The sequence below is a fragment of the Squalius cephalus genome (assembly GCF_949319135.1).
Source record: "Squalius cephalus genome assembly, chromosome: 19".
In the NCBI taxonomy this organism is placed as follows: domain Eukaryota; kingdom Metazoa; phylum Chordata; class Actinopteri; order Cypriniformes; family Leuciscidae; genus Squalius; species Squalius cephalus.
In genome coordinates this window covers 5,575,068-5,601,543 of record NC_137140.1, presented here as the reverse complement: position 1 = coordinate 5,601,543, position 26,476 = coordinate 5,575,068, and the positions used below count along the sequence as shown (strand labels likewise).

The window sequence follows — 26,476 nt, the reverse complement described above, 5'->3', positions numbered from 1 at the left end:
GACTTAAACTAAAAGCTTTAAGACTTTATTTATGACAAACCCTAAAAAACAAAATATTTTTAAAGGGATAGTTCAAGTTCAACCAAAAATCAAAATTCTGTCATCATTTAGGCACCCTCAAGTTGTTTCAAACCTGTATGAGTTTCATTCTTCTGTTGAACACAAAAGAAGATATTTTGAAGAATACAGTTGAAGGTAGCCACTGACTTCCATAGTATTTTTTTTTTCATACTATGGAAGTCAATGGCTACCATCAACTGTCAGGTTACCACCATTCTTTAAAATATCTTTGTTTGTTTTCAGCAGAAGACAGAAACTCATAAGGGTTTGGAACAACATGGTGAGGCAACATGAGGCATTTTTGGGTGAACTATCCCTTTAAGTGAAATATTCATATCCATTTCATCATTTGTATTCAGTTTAACTTCTAGCAAATTTGACACAAACTACAACTACCCTCAGCTAAGATGTAATTTCATTCATGACTAACAATTTAATGCAGATGAAAATGAGGCTGTGTGGGATAGACTTGCATTCTTTACAATGGCACGCTACTGAGTTTTTGTCTACTGAAAGCCCCCCCCCCCCCCCCCCCCCCCCCCAGGCATTTAGTCAGCTGAACAGTTGGTATGTTGTTAAACAGTTCAATCCTTCGTAGGCACTGTAATTCTATCCTTCACAGCTTTGTTTTCATTCTTGTCAAATTGTAAATATGGGGCTACCCTGAATGCCTATAAAGTTTTATCAAAAGTTAGTTTAACTTTTCCATCACAGTTTTATCAAAAACAATGTATTATGTGAATGTGGAAAAACATGAAAGATTTGACTTTTGGATTTCTAAGGTTGGACATTGTTAGCAGCAGATTTACTAACTGGAGCGTCTAAAAGTTCACAGGGTCAGAAATGCCTTTCATTGAAGAAAATCACATGTTTTGGAAAAGCGGAGCAAGTGTGAATGAGGTGTTAATGTTTGGGGGCACAGTTAAGCTACAACATTTGTGCCTATTAAAAGCAGCAGAACTGTACAGTATCCCTACTCCTACTGCTGTCATCCTTATTGCTTTTTATGTCATAATGATGATGATGATATTAATTAGCAGAACACAAAATGTATCCATCTACCATCTATAGTGCTATAGATGTAGACGGGTAGATGGATATTACATTTTGTGTTCTGCTAATTAATATCATCATCATCATCATGACATAAAAAGCAACAAGGATGACAGCATAAAATAGAAAATACTCACATGAGATACAGGACGAAGAGGAACATGGATGATGGTGCTCTGAACAGGCAGCAAAAGGTATAACAATATGAAGAGGGGAGGGGATATGTATATCCTGTGAAGTTTAATGCATGCACTGGAGTCACAGCATTCTTTCCTATTTTTAGAAATGCGAGTAATATTGGGGAGGTGCAGCAGATTTAGTGCTGAGTATATAACATTTAGCGCTCCAATCCGTACCATTCAACAGCAGTCAAACATTTGCATAAGACTCGATTTTGTTCATTCACTTACTGTGATTACACCACCATGGCTTCACAAAAGCAAATGGCCAAAATAGGAGGAAAGCCAGCCCCAGCTCCAGAGGAAGAACCAGCTCCCGGAGCTGCAGAACCAGCATCAGCAGCACTGGAAACGGCTGCTTCTGCCCTAACTGCAACACCAGAGTCAGCTGCAAAAGAGTCCGAAAAAGCCAGCACTGCACCCGGGCCAGCCCCAGTCGCAGCAGCCGAAGAACCAGCCAAAGCACAAGCTTCTCTTCCAAATCCAGCTTTCAAAAATGATCCTGCTGCTGTAGTAAGTCTCTGTTTCGCATAATATTATTTTATGGTATTTCAGTTGCCTGATGGCCTGGATTGATGCGCCCACAATAATGGTTGACGTCTACATTTAAATGCATACTTTTCTTTTAAGAATAAAGACTAAATGATTCAGATCGCTTTATTGACAAGCATTTGGGCAATTAAACTTAGTGTTAATCAATTGAAAAGTTCAAATAAGGCACAATGACAAAAAAGATTTTAAAACAAAAGGTCCACCTTTTTAAAATAGGAACATATTGATATTCTGTCCAAATAAATAAATAAATATATTTAACCAAAGCTTAAATAAATATTATGCTGCAAGGGTTCATTCAGCCAAAAATGAAAATTCTGTCATTAATTACTCACCCTCATATTGTTCCAAACCCGTAAGACTTTCAAACCCATAAGAACACACATGAAGATATTTTAATGAAATCTGAAATATTTCTTTCCATCCATTGACAGTTACGCAACTACCAATTTGATGCTTTAAAAAGTTCATAAAGAGATTGTAAAATGAGACACAGCCGCTTTATATGATGAACATATTTAACTACAGGTGCTGGTCATATAATTAGAATATCATCAAAAAGTTGATTTATTTCAGTAATTCCATTAAAAAAGTTAAACTTGTATATTATATAGACTCATTACATGCAGCGTGAGATATCTCAAGCCTTTATTTGTTATAATTTTGATGATTATGGCTTACAGCTTGTGAAAACCACAAAATCAAAATCTCAGAAAATTAGAATATTACTTGAAATCACACAGTAATTACACAGTAATACCATGGTCATTGAACCAGGTTTTGGTTCTTTTGGCAGTGTGGGCAGGTGCAAATCCTGCTGGAAAATGAAGGTAGCATGAAGTGCTCTGAAAATGTCCTGGTAGACGGCTGCGTTGACTCTGGATTTAATAAAGCACAGTGGACCAAAGTCCTCTTTTCTGATGAGAGCAAATTTTGCATCTCATTTGGAAACCAAGGTCCCAGAGTCTGGAGGAAGAATGGAGAGGCACACAATCCAAGATGCTTGAAGTCCAGTGTGAAGTTTCCACAGTCTGTGTTGGTTTGGGGAGCCATGTCATCGGCTGGTGTCGGTCCACTGTGCTGTCCACTCAACGCAGCCGTCTACCAGGACATTTCCAGAGCACTTCATGCTTCCTTCATTTTCCAGCAGGATTTGCACCTGCCCACACTGCCAAAATAACCAAAACCTGGTTCAATGACCATGGGATTACTGTGTAATTACTGTGTGATTTCATGTAATATTCTAATTTTCTGAGATTTTGTGGTTTTCACAAGCTGTAAGCTATAATCATCAAAATTATAACAAATAAAGGCTTGAGATATCTCACTCTGCATGTAATGAGTCTATATAATATACAAGTTTCACTTTTTTAATGGAATTACTGAAATAAATCAACTTTTTGATGATATTCTAATTATATGACCAGCACCTGTATAGGCAGTTATTCCCATTTAAACTTTGGTAAGCAAACATAAACAGAAGCTCAACCGTACTTGCTTGATGTAGTCATATAGACTCATATATATGTATTCTTATTATTATGTTTTATTATTATGTATTGTTCATTGCCATTTATTAATTATAGATGTCTATTTTAACATCACTTAAACCTGCATACACTGGCGGGTGACGCTAGGGGGCAGTGGTGAGCCACAGGGAGTTTCACTTTTTGATATGAAGAAGTCACACTGCCAGCCATTTCAACACTGTGAAACAAAAACCCAATTTACTGTTATCTTTGTTGAATTTGCAGATTGTACAGCATATGACAGAAATAAAACGTACATGTGCTACCAGAAAACAGCCTCTTCTGTATGTGCAACATTGACAAGCGAGAACAAACCTCATTGGTTCTTGCTGAAGCTCAAACGTGCTGCGTAACACGAGAATGAACCTCATTGGTTCTTGCTGAAGTTCAAACGTGCTGCGTAACACGAGAATGAACCTCATTGGTTCTTGCTGAAGCTCAAACGTGCTGCGTAACACGAGAATGAACCTCATTGGTTCTTGCTGAAGCTCAAACGTGCTGCGTAACACGAGAATGAATCTCATTGGTTCTTGCTGAAGCTCAAACGTGCTGCGTAACACGAGAATGAACCTCATTGGTTCTTGCTGAAGCTCAAACGTGCTGCGTAACACGAGAATGAACCTCATTGGTTCTCGCACGTCAAGCGAACATGGTTGAGCGTCCGTTTACCTCAACTGATGTGTGAGTTGATGAATGTTTATATGTGATTAAAAGCCTGAATTAAATCTGTTCATCATATAAAGTGATCAAGTCTCTTCAGAATATTTGGACTTAACTGTTAAATTCATATGGATTGGTTTTGTGATCTCTTTATGAACTTTTTGAAGAATCAAAGTGGTAGTTCCATAGACAGTCAGTGGAGAGACAGAAATGTCTCAGATTTCATTAAAAATATCTTCATTTGGGTTCCAAAGATGTACATAAGTCTTACGGGTTTGGAAGGACATGAGGGTGAGTAATTAATGACAGAAATATTTTTTTTTGGGTGAACCAACCATTTAAGGCACAGCATTATAATGTACAGCTAGATTAATAAAAGATGAGCACAATAACTAACTCATTCTCACCTAAATCACTGTCTCTTCAAGTTAGTGCTGATGATCTTTAAAAAGGCGGAAAGTAAATAAAAACCCAGGCCAATAACTCTAATATGGTGCAATACACATCTCTAATTTAAAAGGTCATAAACATTAATGTGCTTAATAAATATTTAATTAATCCCAAGTTATCATTGCTGGAACATTTCTTTCGATTTTTGAAAAGCAGTTGTAATTGCCTGGACATGAACTGCACAATATTACAAACAATATATGCTTCATGGCAGGATTCCAGTAGATGTTCTTTACTTGGATCTACACACACCTGCTGCGGGGGTTGTCCCACTCTTCCTAATACACTTCCTAAGTTAGACTCCCTAGGGAGACAGATATGGATGATATGATCTCATAAACAGACTGTGAACTTTGAGGGGAGATTATTGTTGGTGCCAGGAAAAACAATGGCAGAACAACTGCCAGAGTTTTAACTTACTGTATGACACTAATATCTGTGCATTAAAGTACATAGTAGATCAGCAATGAAGCTATCAGCTATTACTGATGATACAAATAAATGCCTATATAAAAACCTACAAAAAGAAATCTCTTGTTCTGTGTTTCAGGGTAATCTCAGTGCTGAACAACTTGAAGGTAAGGAACAAGGTCATCTGATCAACTTAATTTTAAATGAACAATTTTTTTTTTGTTATTTTGCATTTATACAGAGTTCAAAGAAGCGTTCCTGTTGTTTGCCAGGACTCCCTCAGGGGAGATGAAGATATCACTAGCACAGTGTGGGGATGTGATGAGAGCTTTGGGCCAGAACCCAACTAATGCAGAAGTCTTGAATGTTCTAGGGAAACCAAAGCCTGAAGGTATAGACACACAATGGAAAAAATACAGCTGCATGACTTTTCAGGGCATTGTACAAGGTGTATGTCATGATCTATATAAAATTACTCAAGCTATTGCTTCCCTGCATCCCATGGGATCATTCATTAGAAAACAAAGGGAAAGACTGAACACACTTCTGTCACAGAGATTACAGAGATTACAGAGGTGTTGGTTGTCACAAATGTCAAAGATTATAATTAACAGCAGACAAATTCTCTGTGACGTTTGCAAGTCATTCTCTGAATACTGAGATCCTTGCCATAACGACTCACTAAACGTCAAAATACCATTCCAACCGCAGGAATGTAGTATCTTACCTTAACACAAAAGAGAAAAGGGTGATAAAGGACTATAAATATAACATTTACTTTTTGCAATTGTGCTATTGAAGCTAAAGGAATAGTTCACACTCATTGTCTTGTTGTTTCAGACCTGTGTGACTTTTTTTCTTCTTCTGTGAAACCCAAAGAATGATATTTTATTTATGTATTTATTAGTAAATAAATAAATACAATGAAAGTAAATGGGGTCTAATGTTTGGATTTTTTTTTTAGTGAACTATCCAATTCAATATTTTTTCTCTCTGATTGTCAAATAAAATCTAAGAACCTACTAATTGCTTTATTTAAATTGTGTCGTTCAGAGATGGAATCCAAACTGATCGACTTTGAGACTTTCCTGCCTATGTTTCAACAAGTTTCAAAGTCTACTGAAAGGGGCACATTTGAAGATTTTGTAGAGGGCCTTCGGGTCTTTGACAAAGAAGGCAATGGAACAGTCATGGGGGCTGAACTCCGCCATGTGCTTGCTACTTTGGGTAGGATGTTATGGAGGAAAAATATGCCAAATTCATATATTTGACCAACATTGACCAGTGTAGTCAAACGTTGAAAACATTGAGAACTAAAAATGTATAATTTTACTCATTGGAACACTGTTTGAATTTCAGGAGAGAGGTTGTCTGAGGGTGAAGTGGATCAGTTGCTGGCAGGGCAAGAGGACACAAATGGTTGTATCAACTATGAGGGTAAGATACATTTACTCAAGACTTCCCTCTACTGACAAAATGAATGACTTGACGTTTCTCATTGAAATTAATCTTATGTTCTTTCTCCAAGCTTTTATAAAACATGTCATGGCTCGCTGAGTGATCGTTTCTGGTAAGTTTATGTAAATCAGGGCTTCTCAATCCTATCAACGTTAACATTTCAATAAATATATTGATTAAATAATAAAAGCAACTGATTTTTTTTCCCAGTTTTAATTATATGCATTCAGTTCAGCCAGTTCATGACCTCATGAACCTACAGAACCTCCATCATGAACTCCTAATCACAAAGCCCTGGTTGGGAAGTCCTGATCTGAACTATACTGTAATATGCTTTTAGACTTTAATTTATTTTGCATAATTTAAATAATTTTTTCTGTTTGCCTAGGTACCGTGGCAGCCTCACATTGATGTTTGCAGAAGTAATCTGAAGGTCATGTGTGAGAGTTGACATCAATAAAACAACATTTTTGTTAAATATTATATACAGTAACTGATTAAATTCACTCTGTTCTTCAATCACCACTTTGAAGCCATTTTATATCAATTGCAAATTATCAAGGAGGCAAAATGCAGGAGTCTGCTGTAAACTTTACTTTATGCCAAGAGAGAATCAACACAGCTGTCGGTGGATAAAACGTTGGCTTTGGTGGGGCTTGTGCACTGAGTTTGCTCTAATCCCCAATGTCAGGAACTTTTCTCAGGCACATATGATAAACCCATACGCTTTGTCTTTGGACTTCTCTCAAAGGACTTTTCTAAGAAAAACCTTGTGCTGTAGCCAAGCGTTACATTCACTGTGTGGATTTACAGCATCTCACAATGAACAAATGGGCTTAGTGTCCAGTCAAGTAATTATTGGAAAGACATGAGTCAAGTACAAAGTTATTTGTGAGTGTGTTGTGGGAAAAATAAGAAACCTTTTCTACTATAAAAAACCTTTTGTCCAATTAAAATGTTACATGCAATTTATTCATGGATCCATCAATGTCAATAAAGAACCTTTATTTAAGGATCTTACTATCTAGCATCTGATCTAACATAGAATAAGCTGACATGTAGTTGCAAAGTTACTTATAGTCAGTAGCATGTCTGTTGAGGGGCCATCAATATAAAGTGTTTGCCAATATTAAGCAGATAGTCTACTAATAATGACTGTTGACTGTAACAAAGTTCTAGGCTCAGGGAAGGAGGAGGCAGGAACCAGTGAACATTCTGTGAAATCATAGAAAGCAGCGCATGACCGAATTTAATTCTTTTGCGCATCTTCTAGCACTTTAATGTTTAAATTTACCACACTTAACCCCTAAACAAGCAAGAGTGGAAAATGATCAGCAAAAATCACTTCATGTCACTTTTTATATCATCTAGATCAGGGATGTGCAACTTTGGTCCTGGAGAGTTTAGCTCTAACCCTTATTAAAAAAAACTCACCTGCCTGTAGCTTTCTAGTAATCCTGAAGACATTGATTAGCTTGTTAAGGTGTGTTTGAATAGGGCTGGAGCTAAACTCTGCAGGACCAACGCATTCTCATCCTGCGTCATATACTGACGCTTTTGACATTTCGCCTACATCCAACGCACATGGCACCCTTTAGCGTCAATATGAGACGCACAGAGCTTTGTTCGGTTATGGGTAGGTTTAGGTCTGGGGTAGGGTTAGGGTTAGACCGCTAGGAGGCGCCTTCTGGCCCATATCTATCTGCGTCTCATATTGACGCTAAAGGGTGCCATGTGCGTTGGATGTAGACGAAATGTCAAAAGCGTCAGTATATGACGCCTAGGGATGAGAACGGGCTGGCAGGACAGCATGGCCCTCCAGGACTGATGTTGCCCTGATCTAGACTTAAGCCGGGCTCAGACTACAGGGGTTTTAAATCTTAACCGATTGTGAAATCTGGTTGCTTCACAGATATTCTTCTTTCAAATCTCAAACCTGCACACACAAGATTTGAAAATCATGGTGCATCACACACTACAAGATATTCTTAAAGGGCACCTACTGCATTATGCAAAATTCACTTTTACATGGTGTTTGAACATAAATGTGTGTTGGCAGTGTGTGTACACAACCACCCTATAATGATAAAAATCCACCCAGTGCTTTTTTTAATCCCCATAAATCATAAGCACTGTCTCAGAACAACCTGTTCTCAGAATCGGGGCAATGTGACGTACTTTTACACAAGCACCTCTCACGACTGTTGACTGACACTATGCATAGACCCGCCCTGAGTGAGCTAAACACAGTCCGCCATTGTTTCCACGCCGGAGCAGCTGTAACGTTAGACAATGATGATATATCTTAGGTGGGGCTGTGACATATTCAGTCAGTTTTAATAGTCTAGTAACCGTAGGAGCCAAGCCATCAGGTCTTTTAGCGTTGTGGCTCTTCCTCAAGACATCCGTCAAGCATCCACCCATCTTTCATTCAAAAACCTCTTAAAAACATTATTTTTTTCTCTGAATATTACTCTTCTAAGGAATATTACTCCTCACGTACCCCAGTTTGAGAACCACTGCCTTAACCTATCTTTGTAAAGCGACCTTGCGTGTTGGAAAGGCGCTAGGCCTATATAAATAAAAATCATCCCCTTATGAAAAAGAAGTATACTTAAGTAATGTTCAAGTATATTTTTAAGTATACATTATGTAGTAAGTATACTAATGTCAATATGTACTAGTAGTAAACTTGTAAGTGTACTATTTTAATACCGCTTGGGACTAAATTGGCCCACTTTTAGTATATAAAAGTATATGTTTAAGTGTACTATAAGTGTAACAGTAGTAAACTTTAAGTGCACAACTAGTTCATAATTACGTTTCTCATTTGTACTGCAAGTGAACTTATGGGTATACTAGTTTACTATTTTAATACTTGTTGCAACTTTGAAGTATACACTCAGTAAACTACTAGTTTAGTAGTTTTATACTGCAAGTATACTTGCAAGTTTTCTTTTAGTGTACTCTCAGTAAACTACTAGTTTAGTAGTTTTATACTACAAGTTTTCTTTAAGTGAACTTAACATTATACCAATAGTTTACTATTTCTATATAATTTTTGCACTTGCAGTAGGCCTATACTACTATGTTCAAATGTTATTTTTTATACTTGAAAAATACCTTTAACTGTACTTTAATTTTAAAAACATTTTATTAGCGTCATGCATCCTTTTTTATCAACACTTGAATGTTGGTAAGTTTCATAAAGAAAGGCAACATTTTAACAAAAAAGATGAGAAAATGTAATTTTTGTCAAAGACTACGCCTTGATCAGGTTCAGAAACGTGATCAAAACACAGATGGAGTAGATCCAACACACCCAAAGCTTCACAGTCGTTTTCTCTTCATGGGTTACGCTTCATTTCATTTGGAAACTTTAAGCAGTTTTGATTTACACGATGATCACATTATTTTACATTTGAGTGAGCAATCTTCTATCACTTGTTTCAGCTTCATCTCCTGTGTTTTGATCCAGAGATTCTGTACTAGAAGATGTGTCATAGCGCCCCCTACCGTATAACAGTGAAAACATGGATAGCTGAAAATTCAGTCAATTGTGGGGAAAGAGTAAAGTAGAATTAAAGTAAATTCCTATGTACACTACCAGTGGACTAGCCTATCCAAAAATTCAGATACACAGAATTAGAAACATGTCTGTTTTATATCAATATTTTAATCAATATTTTCAAATAATGTAAGTTTCATAAGACTGTATATGAAAAAGTTTGTAAAAAAAGTATATTTAATAGTCTACTCGATCAAAAGAGTTAACACAACTACAAACCAAGTATACTTTGAATAATAAAACTTTAAAGTATATCTCGATTGAAAGATTGAGTACAAGTACAGGCCAAATATACTTGGACTTTTCTCTCAGTATAACTCAAGTACACTTAAGTATAATTAAGTATATTTCTGAGAAGTACATAAGTATATTTTTGAGAAGTATATAAAATGTAGACTGAAAGTATGCTTTCTTCTTTTTAGTTTTAGTTAACTTATTTTTCGTAAGGGAATTATCGCTGTGTACAAGATCAGGTTCAGTTCTATGCTTATTTTATTTACTCTATAAGCTACTCCATCCGAAAGCTGGTTACTATATAAACTTGAACATGGTAGTTTATAAGACAGTGTATAATATTATGTTTTAAAAAAAAGTATTTAATAAGCTACTCAATCAAAATAGTAAACACAAGTACAAGCCAAGAATACTTAGAATACTTAACCCTTGGGCTGCATTATATATTTGACACCGTTGAGTGCGTTAAGGGACAAAAATGTCCACTCTAAACACTGCCATAAAACTATTATATATTATTATTTTTTTCCACTTTGACTGAGTTCAATATTTTAACCAGCATCAGTCCTCATCATACATACCACATATTTATTCAATTTCAGGATTTTAACCCTTTAAATTCCAGTTTTGGTGACCGCACTTGTATAAACACCGATTTCTCACTTAGACTATTGCAAAACAAAGGTAGACTTTGTTTTGGATCCCTCGCAGATAGATCTTTGTGTTGCCGCAAGATGAAAGTTGTTATGTCTAAGGACTGACTGCATGGCTGTGCTTGTGCCTACGTTGTCCTATGTGAGAAATTATTAGTTACCTTTGAAACATAGACTGCTAAAAAACGAAGCCGTGTCAAAGGTTCATGTCTGTGCGTAAATTACGCATGAATCAAACCGAAAGAAAACAATGCCGTGAGAAGCGCTTTCTCTCTCTCGTGCGCGCGCGCGCGCTCACACACACACACACACACACACACACACACACACACACACACACACACACATACACACACACACACACACACAGAGAGAGAGAGAGAGAGAGAGAGTAAAACATGACTTTCAGGATATTGTGATTTTTGTCACTCGCCTAAACACCATGCATTACGGCCCTACACACACACACACACACACACACAATTTTTGTCAACGCAGACACACATCGCTCTCAGACATCACACATACTCGGAAACATAATTTTTAGATCTTTGAACCATTCAAATCCTTCATGCACAGTCAAGTGCCCCTATAGTGGAAACCAGGAAAATAGCGTGCATTTCCCCCTATAGGGAATACACATGTAGTGACGTCATCTGGTAAAATACACTATATAATGCAAATATAATGCCTTTGCTTCAAAATGAAAGAATGTTTCAACATAAATCATGATTTATGTATTAATGACGGCCCCGGCTTTAAACGACGTTTTAATGGGTGTCAATGGGACATTTTTGTCCCTTATGGTACTGAATGGTGCTATTTGTTCTACACCGTGTGTGTTATACATATTTTAATTTTTTTTTTCAAAATTTGTAAATTTATGCAAAAAGTCACAACTTTGCCAAATTACATACCATTGGCATTAAAACAGCCAAAATGGTCAAAGAAATAAAAATGAAAAGGACAAAAATGTCCCTAATGCATGCAGCCTAAGGGTTAATTATACTTTTAAGTACATCTCGATCAACAAGTAGAGGCCAAATATACTTAGACTTTTCTGTCAGTATAAGTCAAGTATACTTAAGTGGAATATGAAGTATATTTCTGAGAAGTACATAAAGTATATTTCTGAGAAGTACATAAAAAGTAGACTGAAAGTATACTTTCTTATTTTTTAGTTTAAAAGAAGTATACTTATAGCACACTTGAATAAACGTAAGGGTCATCATCATTATTATTATTATTATTATTATTTTATTATTTTATTATTATTAACACTATACAAACTGCAGGATACCACCAGTGCTCTGTGAAAAAGTCAGTAATTATTTAATGCCAATATTAAGAGGTTGAGGCATTCTTACATAAACTGGTTAGTTACTTCTTCAGACAGGTGCTTCATATCGCTCACTCCGGTAACTGTCCATGCTGGATCTGTCCCCGTTGTTTTGAACCGTAAGAATGGAAAGCAAAATAAGGCATTAGCATGACCGCATCCAACTAGCCAGGCCTTTTAGTGTACTTTATTAATCAATGTCTTTGCTGCTGACCTTTGATGATCCAATTCAACCATATAATAAACAATAATGACTTTAGTTTAACATCACACATTTGTGTTTCTTTTTTCTTTTCTTTTTTTCTTGCTGAACTAAGAAGGCAAATTCAAAACTGAAGTGAGCATGCCCTACTCCCTTCGAAGGGCAGAGCCCTTGAAGTGGGGACTTTGGAGTGAGCACACATGGCACTTGCATGCCATTATGTAGCCGTCTGGAACGCACTTGGGGAAGGAAGCAATGAAAGACAATGCAATTTCCACAGCTGATTAGCTGTTCTTACGATGGAAATGTCTTATTATTGCTGTTAACATAACTGTTGCAAATAAACATACATTTTATATAAAAAAGGTTTTAAAATATACGTTATAATCAGTGTATTTCTCTGCTCTAAACTTAAAACTTTAAAACTTTTCATCTCATCTTTGGACCCTGCATTACCTAACACATTTCTTACATATGAAACTTATTTAAACAACATGATAAAAATGCAAGACATAATCATCACAAATACTTACCTCTTGCTCCATTTCAAATGTATTTACCATTTTTATGAATGAATGACTCTCTCTACCCGTTGTTTTAGGCCACATCCACACGAAGCGTGTTCCGTAAACACTGCGTTGTCTCAAGAAATATCTGCGTACACACAAAACAATAGGTTACTGTCGTAACCCCGGTTCTCTGAAACATCGAGTGGAGAGATCCACCTATGGGAGAGACATGGGAAGGGCATCCTGTACCTGACTTCTGCAGAAGCATCCATTTGCACCAAGTCTGGCTAACAGACAGAAGCGCGCAGCCAATGCCAGATAAGGCCACACCCCCTTACCTAGGCATATAACTTCTCTGCGCGCTACTATTCCTCAGTAAGTATATTCGCTTCTCGTGCGGAAAGCGGGGCAAAGCTGGTGGATCTCTCCACTCGATGTTTCAGAGAACCGGGGTTACGACAGTAACCTATTGTTCTCTTTCATCATCTCGTTTCGAGATCCACCTATGGGAGAGACATGGACAGCTCCCCGATTGCCCAATACACTCACAGTGAGGTTCTGAAGGGCAGAGAAGGACGGTCACCTCAGAGAGGCGGTGCCTGACACGTCCCACAAACATGACCCTGCAAGGGTGACGCCACGCTAAACTGCTGTGGACAAGCAGGGCATGAAACATGCATGAGACACATACATGATAATGGCCCCCGCACCACCAATGCACATAGCTAAACCCAAGAAGGAATGCGAATGCCTGGTGACAGGAATGAACATGGCCAGCCGGCCCATTCACTCCTCGTTGGTTAACCCAACGGGGCTGTGGGAAAGGGCTAAGAGGACCCTACCCCTAGGACCGAGTGTGCCACTGAGGTTCTGGTGACATCCAACCGGTAGTAACGCTCAAAGGTATGAGGAGAGGCCCAGCTGACAGCGGAGCAGATGTCCTGCAGTGGCACTCCCCTGAACAAAGCCCAACAGGCGGCTAAGCCCCTTGTGGAATGAGCTCTGATGCCCCCTGGGGGCTGCACTCCCTTTGCTTCATAAGCCATAGTATAGCGTCCACAAGCCAATGTGAGAGGCATTGCTTTGAAAATGGAAATTTGAAATGGGACTCCCCTTGTGCGGGGGAGCCCTTGAAAAAAGAGCTGGTCGCTCTTGCGGAAAGCACTGGTCCTGGTCATATATGCTTGCAGAGCACGGATGAGACACAGAGCATTCAGCCTCTGATCCTCCAGGGAGGCAAAAGGTGGAGGGTGAAAAGCGGATAGCTCCAAAACCTCCGAAGTGAACGCAGGGAAGCATTTCGGCATGAAGGCCGGGTTAGGCTTAAGGGAAACCTTATCTCCACTTAGGGAGAATTTGGCGCACGAGGGGTGAACCGAGAGTGCATGTAGCTCACTGACCCATTTAGCAGATGCCAAGGCCGAGAGCAAAGCTGTCTTGAGGGACAGCAGCTTAAGGGAAATACTCCCCAGAGGCTCAAAAGGATACAGAGACCGCGCTTCCGGCACCATGGAGAGGTCCCAATCTGGAACAGATCTCCTGATGACCGGCAAAGAGCGGCGTGCACCCTTCATAAAACTGCGGGTTAGAGGGTGCTGCCTGACGGTGGAGCCCTCAAAACCCACATGACAGGCTGAAATCGCAGCCAGGTAGACCTTAATGGTGGAAAAGGACCTGCCTCTTTCCATGAGGTCTTGCAGGAAACACAAAATATCAGGCACCGAGCACTGATAAGATGTGAGACCACGCCCATCACACCATCCTTCGAACACTTGCCACTTACAGCCATATAGGGATCGCGTGGAAACGGCCCTGGCATTCTGAGTAGTGGCGATTACATGCGGCGGGAGCCCCAGTGCATTTAGGTTCGTCCTCTCACGGGCCAGGCCCAGAGAGCCACCCTGTCCGGGAGGGGGTGGTAAATCTCCCCGTTGGCTTGGGACAGTATGTCCGTGCGAGGGGGGAGGCGCCATGGCTCGGCGTATAACAGAGGGATTATCTCTGCCAGACACGGGGCTTTGGGCCACCTGGGTGCTATCAGAATGAGAGACAGGCCGTGCTCTCTCACCCTGGCCAGTGTGAAATGATCAGGCACAGGGGAGGAAAAGCATACAGCAGCACTTTGGGCCATGGGTGGGCCAGTGCGTCTGCCCCGAGGGACGCGTCCACGTCCTTTAGTGAGAAGAACATGGGACAATGGTGTTTTTTGCGCGAGGCGAAAAGATCTACGGCTGCCTGTCCGAATCTCATCCATAACATCTCCACTATCTGCGGGTGAAGACGCCAATCACCGTAGATTGGGTTTCCCCTCGATAGCAGATCCGCGCCTCTGTTCAGAATGCCCGGAACATGAGTCACGCGTGATGACAGAAAAACCCCGTCTGCTCCACACCAAAAGCCTGTAAGCTAGAGCGTGGAGTTCCGACGAGCGCATGCCGCCCTGACGGTTGATATAAGCCACTGCCGTGGTATTATCGCACCATACTAGAATGGGATGTCCCTGCAGGCGAGGCAGTAAATGATTCAGAGCTTTCCAATTGTAAAAGCTCTAAATAGTTAAATGTGCGCTGAACGTAGTCTGCTCAGCCACAGACCGTTCACCGTTCTGCCTTCCTGGGTGGTTCCCCAGCCTGTTAAGGACGCATCTGTCGTCACAACTTTCCGCATCGTAACCGTCCCGAGGGGGGTTCTCGCTCTCCCAATGGCGCAGGGCTGCCGAGCAGGCGTGCGTCACCGTTACCGAGCGGCAGAGATCGCGAATCGGGCTGAAATGTAGTGACAAAACCCATTTCGTGAACGCTCTCATTCTCAGGAGACCCAACGGCACAACTTGGATAGATGAAGCCATGAGACCCTGCAGCCTGAGGCATGAGCGATATTGTACTCTCGCCCCTTCTCTGAACTGAGACAGACAGTCCATCAGCGAGCGAACGCGCTCTTGAGAGAGACGCGCTCGCATGGAGACTGAGTTCAATTCCAAGCCCAGGAAAATGACATTCTGACTGGGAGTCAGATTGCTTTTGCTCGCATTCACCTTGAACCCGAGGGATGTGATGTGCGCGAGCACCCGGCCGGTGTCCAGCGACACCTTCTCCTTCGATTTGGCTATGATGAGCCAATCGTCTATGTAAGTCAGAATTCTCAGCCCTGATAGTCTCAGGGGCGCCACGCCCGCCTCCGCACACAGACAGAAAGTTCGGGGACTCAAATTGCGCCCGAACGGAAGAACTGTGAATTCGTAACAAATGCCTTGGTAGGCGAAACGAAACTATTTCCTGTGTGGAGGGTAGATGTTTATGTGAAAGAAAGCATCTTTCAGATCGACTGATGTGAACCAGTCGTTCTGCTTTATGGCACGGGCGAGAGAGCCTTGTGTCACATTCTGAAATTGTATTTCCTCAAATGTTGTTCAACACTCGAAGGTCCAATATAGGGCGGGGGGCGCCACGCCTTTTGGAACATGAAAATACCAGGAATAAAAACCATGGTTTATCAGATTGGGTGGCACCATCTGAATCGCTCCCTTGTTTAGGAGGGAGGAAATTTCCTCTTTCAGAATGAGTGAGGCATTTTCTTCTGTGTGAGAAGAGAGAACGCCGTTGAAACGCGGAGGTTTTATTGCAAACTGCAGCCTGTAACCCTGTGTTACGGTACGGAAAAACCCACTCGGGCGCTGAAATGGTTTGCCAAGCCACTTTGTGACTCGCGAGCGCCCCCGCTCGGGCCGGAGCGGGGCTGTATGGGCCCAGCTGGTTCATTTGTGATGCAAAGGCGCCATCTAGTGGGCACACTAGAGGCGACATGCAGGGGTTCGGAGGGATTTCCTCTCTCTGCAGTGAGATCTGCGGAGAGAGGTCTTCTCTCCAAAACGAATTCATTTGATTCGTAACTTTGTGTGTTTTGTGTTGGGCAAACACTGGGGCCGAAGCCTTTATTGACAGAGTGAGGGGAACATAGTGTGGTGTCCACTGTGCTAAACTTTCCCTCACAAGGTGCCCCCTGTAAAGTGGGGGGAAAACACACATCTCCTGAACAAATGAACTGGGCAGTCTCAAGTGCAGGCAGAAAAATAATATCTGCGGAGAGAGATACTCTCTCTGTAACGGATTTATTTAATTCGTTTGTGTGTTTTGTGTTGGGGAACACAGGGGCCGAAGCCTTCCACACACAACGTCCACTAAAAACACATGGGCTGGGCAGCCGCAACTGAATTGTGTGAGCCCAGCTGGTTGATTTGTGAGGCAATGGCGCCCTCTTGTGGACGGACTCAGGGCGACATGCATGGGATCAGAGAGATTCGCTCTCTATGTTGGCAGATATAATCTGTACGAATTCATTTGATTCGCTTGTTAAATGTGTTGTTTAGTAATGTGTGTGTTTTGTGTTGGGAAACACTGGGGCCGACGCCTTTAATAACTGGGTGAGGGGAACCAAGTGCGTGCAGTGTGGTAACACTGCTATGAACTTTTCCTCACGACCCCCTGAACTTGGGACACACACACAACGTCCACTAAACACACGGGTTGGGCAGCCACGAGACGGGATTAACCGACCGTCCGCGGGAGACCCTGTGTCTTTTGGACAGGGGTTCCGGGACCGGGAGAGAATCCGGAGGGCTCGTGGGCCGTGAACGCGGGCTCGATACTCCCAACGGTCGAACAACAGACAGGCCGCTTGCGTTCGGAGCCGCCTTCCTAGGAAGGCATAAATTGAAAACCTCAACACGTTATCGTAACACACCAAGACCCGTGAGACCGTGTTAACAGTCTACCGAGACGCTCCAGCCGTGCTTATGAGCTTTGTTTTTTCGAATGCTGGAAAAAACGGTTTTAAGAGTTGTTTCCTCAGACTGGGCGGTGGTCCCAGCGCTTACCCGTCGTAAATATTCCTATCCTGGTCGGTGGCGCTCTGTGGAGCTGGCCACACAATGTTGAGACGAACGGCCGCTCGCTCACAAACTTCCAGGAGGATGGACTGAGGCAAAGCCGCGTGAGCGCTAGCCTAGGGAACGCTAAAACGCTAGCGTCATCATCACCGCATCACCGTGTCCCCCATCCAAGTCAGAAAGGCAGAGCACGGCGCGCTGGGTCGTGCAACTAAAGGCTGGCTTAGTAAAAGCTACATGGGCAGCAATTACAATGACCGCAATTCTCCGGGTTCTCCAAAGCTTCTTGAGCGTGTTAAGCCCAAGCAGACCGCGCAGAACGAGAGGGTCCTTAGTGGCAATGAGAGCACCACACGCGGCCGGGCAGGCTCGTCGTGATAGGCTGTTCCCCAGAGAAGCAGCGGTTTAGACGGTCACATAGCCATGGGTGGGCCAGCGGAGAAGAACTCGGAAAAATCCGTGGCGGGAGCCATGTAACGAAGAGCAGGTGGAGGACAGCGAGAGCTCGGGCAGCTCCGGATGCAAAAAACACAGCGGATAGGCTGAAGAAACGACTGTCACTCACGTCTGGCGGAGGCTGATCTGGCGATATGTCCTCCTGAAGACTCGAAAGTGAGCAGCGTAACGTTAATCCAACCGAACTGTGTCCGTGCAGAGATCGCGAGAAGCGAATGTCAACTGAGGAATAGCAGCGCGCGGAGAAGTTATATGCCTAGGTAAGGGGGTGTGGCCTTACCTGGCATTGGCTGCGCGCTTCTGTCTGTTAGCCAGACTTGGTGCAATTGGATGCTTCTGCAGAGGTCAGGTACAGGATGCCCTTCCCATGTCTCTCCCATAGGTGGATCTCGAAACGAGATGATGAAAGAGAACCACTGAAACCGACTCAAAATGATGTAGTATACTATGCCAGACCAGTATGTGGTGCTGTAATTCAGCCACAGAGATACACAAAAAATTTAGAAGAAGACTTAGAGCATGCATAAACCTTGCCTGCTGTATACAATAATATTAGGCAGTAGGTACAACTTTATTGAACAATATGAACAGCCATAAATGGCCTGGTACAAAAAATTACATAAAACCCCTCAAATTTACACAAACCCCGCCCCTGGGAACATGCAGTCCATGTTGGAGATTATGAATTGGCAATCTTCTGATATTCCTGCAGTTCCCGGATGTAAAATGTTGAATTTTCTGTCGAATTTGAACCACTGAATTTGTGGAAGCGAATTTGTAAAGTGAAATAAAATGGACCGAAAATTGTCTGTTGAATATTATAGGTTGTATTTTTAAACAGAATGAATATTTTGGAAGTGAATCTGAAAGGTGAATATGGATTATTGAATTTTTATTAATGAAAATATATGTAAAATGCTTAAATATACAACCATGATGAATTTCAGCCCATAAAAGTTCAAGCCCTAAAAATACAACGCATTAAAATGCCAGCAAGGTTAACACAATGCATATTTTTTCCAATTAGTGCAATTCAACAAGCTGTTTTGTTTCAAAAAATTTTGCCATTGTTTTACTTCCATAATCTAGCCTATTAAAAGTTTCTGTACTCTTAGCCACAGGTCAAAGGTAGATTTATTTTCGTTTTTTACTAATGTAAACTGCACTCTCTCACACCCCAACCGTTTCTAGTTACTTATTAGAAACATATGTTTTTTTTATTTTTTTATAAAAATAACAGCTTCAAAATTCACATTTTAGTCCTAATTCAGAGGCTGCATCCTTAGAAGGCCATGAAGGTCAGACTGAGCGTTGTTAAATGGGACGTCCAGCCTAAGGAGGACTGTTGTTGTCGCCTAGCAACTGTGACAGCTGCCTTTGATAAGTGACAGTTTTGAAAGTTATATATTAAACTTTCTGAAAACAAAACAGGGTTCACAAACTGTCTAAATGTTCACCACGGTCCATTTCTGTATATAATAAAGAGTATAAACTATATAATTGCATCTTAATTGCAATAATAAAAAAAACATTGACAATCGGGACAATGGAACTGGAAGTGATAAAATGCAAACTCGTTTCATCATTTTGCTCATAACTGCACCACTCTGGACCCTTATCATGACAGGTTTTAACGGTCATCAACACCTTAAATCCTCCAAAGTTTTTTTTTTCTTTCATTTAAAAAAAAAAAAAAAATGTATGTAGGCTACATTTATAACACTATCCACACTTTGTATTATATTACTTTTGCATCAAATTACAAAAAATAGTTAACGCAGCTGTGGGGTAAAATTTACATATCCTTCTGACTGCCGCGTTTTAAATCTCTCTCTATATTTCCCCTCTTTTTGAAAGTTGTGTAAAACACTATTGTGGAATTTTTCCTTTGCTGTATGAGCAAATGGGACCACAAAAAATATATTTAATGTATCCTCTCATGCTATAAAAGTTTACCCAACTGACTTCTGTTTCCGAGAAACCCGGAAATAGGATCGATACAATACTCTCATATTATAACAGTAAATTTAAGTTACCCGTTTTTGAATAAATATAATTAAATGAAAATAGATTGTAACTGATAGATTTTTTTTTTTATCTAGTAGCCGACATGCACCGCGTCAAGGCAAGCGCCGATTGGTCTGCGCAGCGCATTAATTGGACTAGCCGAGTCCCCGTAGGCCTACTGGTTGCGAGGCTTTGTCGTTCACGCCAGAGGTTTGCAATTTCCCTCCCCCCCCCCAAATTTGATCTGGGTATGACGTGTCGTTTGCATGCACGGCCTTGAAATTATGTTGAACATGAAAGTTCAGATGTTAATGATAGCATTATTGATAAATTGGGAATTTGTAATAACAGTAGCCCATCTTAACAGAGACGATGCGAAAATTGATACAAATCGAGTCAATGAGTCGCTCCAAAAAGCACAGCAGTCTCCCGCAGACGTGGAGAGGTTGTACTTGAGAACTGCTGATGCACGTGAAGATGATTGTGAACTTTATCTAAAAAATTCAACGCCTTCAAGCGAATCGGCAGAAGACTCAATGACCGAATTCACTTTCAAATGCCATGCATGTTTGGCGGATCACAGTTGGGGGAATGCGGACTCAAACCGAAACGGACCAATTCCCACACAAAATGACGTGTTTAAAGAACTTCTCATGGGACCAGTGACCTGGCGATCCTTAAAAAGTAAGATGTTGAGCTAGTACTTAGCGCTTAAGTACATGTGTCATTTTTTAAGGTATATTTTAATACTAACTGCGTATAAAACCCGCTTATTCTTTCATCAAGGTCATCAGTGGGATTTGGACGGAGTCGCGGTGTCTGACGTCAATCAACCAGTGTTTCATTGTGGCAATGAAGTCATTATGATCAAGTTTTCCATGACTCTGCACTCAAATCCACGCTTGGTTATCAGTAACGGTAAGTACCTGTGAATATTCACTCTGAGCTATAAAGAGACGAAAGGAAATCGAATCATGAATAATTTGTCACCACAGACACAAAGTGAATGTGTTTGTGTTTATATCATTAACAAATAATAATAAAATGTATTAACATTAGCCTATCTTAACAGAGGCAATGCACAATTTGACACAAATCGAGCCAATGAGTCGCAGGCTTTACTGTGTATTTTTGTATTTTACTTACTATTTTTAATGTTTTTGAAAGAAGTCTCTTTTGCTTATCAAGCCTGCATTTATTTGATAAAAAATACAGAAAAAAACAGTAATATATTGAAATATTATTACAATTTAAAATGGTTTTCTATTATTTTTAATATAATTTATTTCTGTGATGGAAACCTGAATTTTCAGCATCATTAGCTACTCCAGTCTGCGTTGAATTTACAATCCTGTGAAAACAGCACCCCTACTTCCTGCGCCCCTGATATTTTGCTTTTATTGTTTATAATTGTAAAATTTATGCTTGTAAATGAGGTCAAAAAGTACATTAAAACTGGAAGAAACTCTGTCATTCACTAGGCTACAATTAGTACTGTATGTCTTCCTTCATTGTGACATTTTAATTTTTCCCTCTATTACTGAAACACAAAGTTCATGAATATTTAAAGAGACAAATGCTGTTTAGTTTGCTATTTGTTGCTGATAAACTGGTCAGTACATAAAATGTGCAATTTACAAGAAACATTCTATAAAAATGGTTATTGCACTCTATTTAGAGATGTTAAATCAAATTAGTGCATTATCAACATATATTTTTTTTTAATGTAATCATTTTTTCAACGTATCTTTTCAGAGACCAAATGGACTGATTCACCCTCGCAAAAGCAGTGTCAATGCATCAAAAGGAATCATGGGCCATCAATGCTACTGGGAATCCCTTTCAAAGAGTGCTTTGCTCAAAACTGGGTAAGATATTCTCTTAACAAGTAGCCTAGATGTCATGCTACATATTTATCATTTGTCACCTTGACAGACTGGTTTATTCCCTTTCGTTGGTCATTTCCATACAGGACATTTTAGTTCATTAAATTGTGTATATATGTATCCCGTTAAGTTTCTGCATGTAGATATGGGGCCCTATTTTAACGATCTGAAAAGCAAGAATCAAACGCGAAACGCAAGTAACTTTGTGGGTGGATCTCGGACGCTGTTGCTATTATACCGGCGGGATAAATGACTCTTGCGCCCGACGCAAATCTAAAATGGGTTGGTCTGAAGTAGCTACATTACTCATAGGTGTGGTTTGGGCATAACGTGAAAAACCAATCAAAGCGTCATCTCACATTCCCTTTAAGAGCAGGCGTGCTTGTTCCATGGCGAATTGCTATTATAACGGCGGATTTGCCAGACACACGCCAGCAGCGGTTCACAGCCGAGGAGACCGACGTTCTCGTCAGGGCCGTAAAAGACAGAGAAGAGACATTGTATGGGGATGGGAGAAACCCACCCAAATAAGCTTGTCATACAGGCGTATAATAATTTGGGTAAATGTGTAAGATTTATGCCTATTTTTTCACATCTTCATAGACACCAGAATGATTTCCCTCGTGTGGAATATTTTTCCTTGTAGTTATGTATGGTTTGCAAAAATGGCAACTGCTGCGTCTGTGTAGATGAGAGAAGCAAAGTGTATGCGCGCTTTGCATACGCTACATTATGGCCAAGCATGCGCCCTTAAAATAGCATCTGAACGCGCCACTGACTTTAGACTAGGTTTTTCCTGGTCTGTGGCGGATTTGTTTTCTGAAACTTCAAAATAGCACCAGGGAACATTTGCGCCGGAACATGCCGATTTTCGCTGAACCACCCCCAGGAGCGCAAGTTCATTCCCTGATTTACCGACGTGCGTCTGTGGAGGGAAAAGTCCGCTGTGCGTCGGGTGCAAAATTGGAATGATGCATGCGTATTTCAAGCAATTTTCGGTCAAGTTTTGACTGCAAATCCATGCGTTCATAGTGCTGGAATTGCTCACATATAACACATTTTAAAAATTAATTTAGCTTTATAGTATTTATCCACTAATAAATGGTTTAGGAACTAATAAAAACATACTCCAAGTTAAAAAATACCTTTTATTTTTAATATCAGTCACATTTCAAAATTAGTAAGTGGTGTTAATTTGAATATTCCCACCCTTACAACAAAGATAATCGTTGCATTGAATTGATGGTTGAGGTACTCCAACGATGACAGTAGTTTTCCTTTAAACAACGAAAATATTAAGATTATGATTAAGTCCAAGACGCTTTTTCCTTTTTGTTGAAAAACATCATCTCTCCATAGTCTTCCAAACAGGGTTGCGTTAAAATGTTGCTGCTGATTTTCAATCAGCTTTGAGCTCACTGACTGAGTTCTGCACACACTAGGGGTGAAACGAGTGAGAAATCTCATCACGTTTTAGTCTGACGAGATCTCGTGCTGTCGAGTGAAAAGCGGTATCGCCATGACTGAGCGTGAGGGTGAAATTAGCTTAGAAAATGCCGCTGCTACATTCACACTACGCCTCCACTGTTGTTTTGCTGTGTATATAAAAAATTGTAAACTATTTAAACGTGTGCTCTGCTCATCCAGCGTGAGTTTCAGTCGCGCACACAGTGCAGCAGGAATCACGGTTCACTGATCGTCCTGTGTGTTCGATTCATTTCTGATGTTAGTTTTGGGGGAAGTTTCATAGACCTTTATTGGGAGAGTGAGTTTGCTGGATTATTCATTAAATATACTGAATAATTTGTGTGTCTGATTGGTCCAGATGCTACAATGAACACAACAAAAGATTGGGATTGTAGTTGTACTGCTTTGGTATCATTGAAAAAAATAATTTTAACCCCTGATTCTTTGCAGTTTCTTTTCAGATTTCACACAACCAAAAAAGCCTCTGTATCCATCTAAAAATCTTTATGAACGAGAGCATATTAACACGCGGATAAATCAACTCATTAACTTACAATCTGTAAGTGTCCTCGGTTTTCATCATCAATTGCGCCTCATTACAGATTAAAAAAAATAAAATTGTCATCGACCGTCTGATAACTATCTTGATCATTCAAGCTTTATGTAAGTTATGATTTATCTCTGAATCTCAAGGTTTTTTTTTTTTTTCAGATAATACCACAGACGTTATTTACAGTAATGCTATAGATTGTTTTAATTGAGAATCAAATAAGCACAACAATTATTAATTTTACAATTAACATTTTAATTGCCCTTTAAAAATAGGGCTTATGCAAAACACTATCCATATTAGGATATTCTGGTTTATTAAAGAGCCTACAAGATTTAATGTCAAACTGAACATAATTACAACCCATAAGGTATAACTAAACATTGTTCAATATGTGACTGAGGACAAAAACATAGAAACACTGCAGCTCCTAAGGCCAATTCACACCGCACTGACAAATGCCAACAAACAACAACAAACTAATTGGCTGTTGGATTTAGAATTTCATGACAAATAACAGTCACGTTCACACTGCCCCAACAGACAGAAAAACGCCGATTGAGCTTGTCGGGTGAAAACAAACCTTGGCTAACGCCAACGGGAAACGCACTGATCCGACAATACCCAACAAACGTGTTTATTGGCGTTGGTCTGTGCTGTGTGAATTGGCCTTTAATTGAACAAAATGAGTAGTCTGTTGCAAAAATCATCAGGAATATTATTCATCAAGTGCTGAGTGTCCTTCCTATGTCCTACTTAAGTTGGAAAGGCAGGATTCTTATAAATTTGAGCTGTCATGCATTTTGGCGTGATGGTCTATTCTTTTCATCCAAAACACATGCGGCTCTACGGAATAGTAACTCACCATCAGCACTCGAGCACTAAACATCAATCACTATAAATAAAAATACAATAAATTGCATGAAGTAATCAAATGTGCAAAAAATTTGTTTTTGTAGTTAAGGGCAATGAAAGACTGTTTGATTAACATGAATGGCAAGGACAGCATCAGCTTTATTTGCATGTTTTCACATTAACACCGAATGCACGGATTACGTTCACTTAAGACACAAATGACTGTTTACGAAGATACTCCCGAAAACGGGCATTTTGACAAGTGTATTTGACCTTTCAAGCCCAGAAAGATAAGTACTCACGTGCTGTGTGAGCAGTAGCTTTTTTGCGTGCGTTCAAGGTGTGCTCAGAACCCATCTCTTAGACTGCGTGCACACACATCGAACAAGCACTGTTACACTGCTTACTGCGCGTGAGCCTTGCGATTTGTTAAATCACAAGGCTTAAAAAGGCATTGTATCTTGTAGGGCTGTAACGATATGCGATATAAAACCGAAATTGTGACACTCAGATCCACAAACCTGTGTCGCGTTGTGAGAAGGCAGAAATCCTTCCCGTCCAGATCCAATGCTACCACATCTTTAAATTACTTTTAGTATTATTTGAAGTTAACATTAAATACGTAGACCTACACCACAAAACTAGTTGAGGATAAATTTTAAAATTGGGCAATTCCAGCGTTATGGACATGACATTTGCAGTCAAAACTTGTAATATAAATTATCAGAAAATGCATTTAATACCAATATATTGAAACGTCTGTTTATACTGTATATCCATACTCCCTTAATAAAGGATTCCAGACATTAGAATAATATCAGTCTACACATGCATTTTGTATTTAATGAGGGAAATACACATGCGTTACGGACGTGACAACTTTTAGGTGGCAAAATATTTTGTAGTAATTCTATGAATTACACTGCGCAAACCAAAAGTAATACTACCCACCGGACAAAGGGTTGGCTCTCCACAGAACATAAGATTCATTTTATAAAAATTTTCGTGTTCGCATTTGAGGAAAAAACAATGTTACAGACGTGACAGCTCTAAAGCAGAAATAAAAGGCTGCTTGATAACTTTCACAGAGGCCTCAAACAGAAAGCACAAAGCCTTTCTTAAAGTAAATTTCATTTTGTATTAATTGTATCTTAATTTTAATCAATGTTGCATCAACCAATTGCTTGGATTTAATAAATAAGAAGTAAATATAACATGGAAGCGCCGGCGCGTGAACTGGAGCTAGTCTCATAAATGAACCGAAAGTCAGTGTATAAGGTAGCTTACTTGCCTCACAGACCGCAGAAATATATCTATAGAAAACAGAAAACTGCTCTCTGCTTGTGTAATCTGTATGAAATGTGCATTTCTCTCTGGCGCGTTCACTACTGCGAAGATCACGAGTCAGCATCGTCAACTTCATCTTTGCAGCAAGATGCACTCAAATCGTGATATGAACCGAATCGTGGGTTTGGTGTATCGTTACAGCCCTAGTATCTTGAGAACGCATAGC

General features: G+C 40.2%; 2 protein-coding genes and 1 long non-coding RNA gene across 7 annotated transcripts in view; 2 read left to right on the top strand and 1 right to left on the bottom strand.

Annotated features, from left to right (window-relative positions):
• Positions 1 to 1,192: 1,192 nt before the first annotated feature.
• Positions 1,193 to 7,366, top strand: LOC307147090 (myosin light chain 3, skeletal muscle isoform). Of its 3 annotated transcripts, XM_079851565.1 has the most exons (8): positions 1,193 to 1,307; positions 1,554 to 1,805; positions 5,034 to 5,061; positions 5,136 to 5,285; positions 5,948 to 6,121; positions 6,254 to 6,331; positions 6,423 to 6,464; positions 6,741 to 7,366. In XM_079851565.1, the coding sequence occupies exons 1-7, from the start codon at positions 1,251 to 1,253 to the stop codon at positions 6,449 to 6,451; spliced, it is 768 nt and encodes a 255-aa protein (XP_079707691.1). In that variant the 5' UTR covers positions 1,193 to 1,250; the 3' UTR covers positions 6,452 to 6,464; positions 6,741 to 7,366. The 3 variants fall into 3 exon arrangements, with proteins under 3 accessions (XP_079707691.1, XP_079707692.1, XP_079707690.1); XM_079851566.1 differs by lacking the exon at positions 6,423 to 6,464 and having other exon boundaries at positions 6,741 to 7,159; XM_079851564.1 differs by having other exon boundaries at positions 6,254 to 7,159.
• Positions 5,204 to 12,985, bottom strand: LOC307147091. Its single transcript, XR_013819216.1, has 3 exons — positions 12,882 to 12,985; positions 12,175 to 12,244; positions 5,204 to 5,279 (listed from the first exon to the last, which is right to left on the bottom strand). It is a non-coding gene; the product is annotated as an uncharacterized lncRNA (long non-coding RNA).
• Positions 12,986 to 20,379: 7,394 nt separating this feature from the next.
• LOC307146943 (uncharacterized protein) overlaps positions 20,380 to 26,476 on the top strand; it is a 57,941-nt gene continuing 51,844 nt past the window's right edge. For all 3 annotated transcript variants that reach the window (XR_013819192.1, XM_079851313.1, XM_079851314.1), the window contains exons 1-3: positions 20,380 to 20,889; positions 20,992 to 21,123; positions 21,961 to 22,073. Coding sequence is in view for 2 of the 3 variants with exons in the window: in XM_079851313.1 (XP_079707439.1) it covers positions 20,472 to 20,889; positions 20,992 to 21,123; positions 21,961 to 22,073 (663 nt within the window). In the remaining variant the exon portion in view is untranslated. The remainder of the gene's footprint in view (positions 20,890 to 20,991; positions 21,124 to 21,960; positions 22,074 to 26,476) is intronic.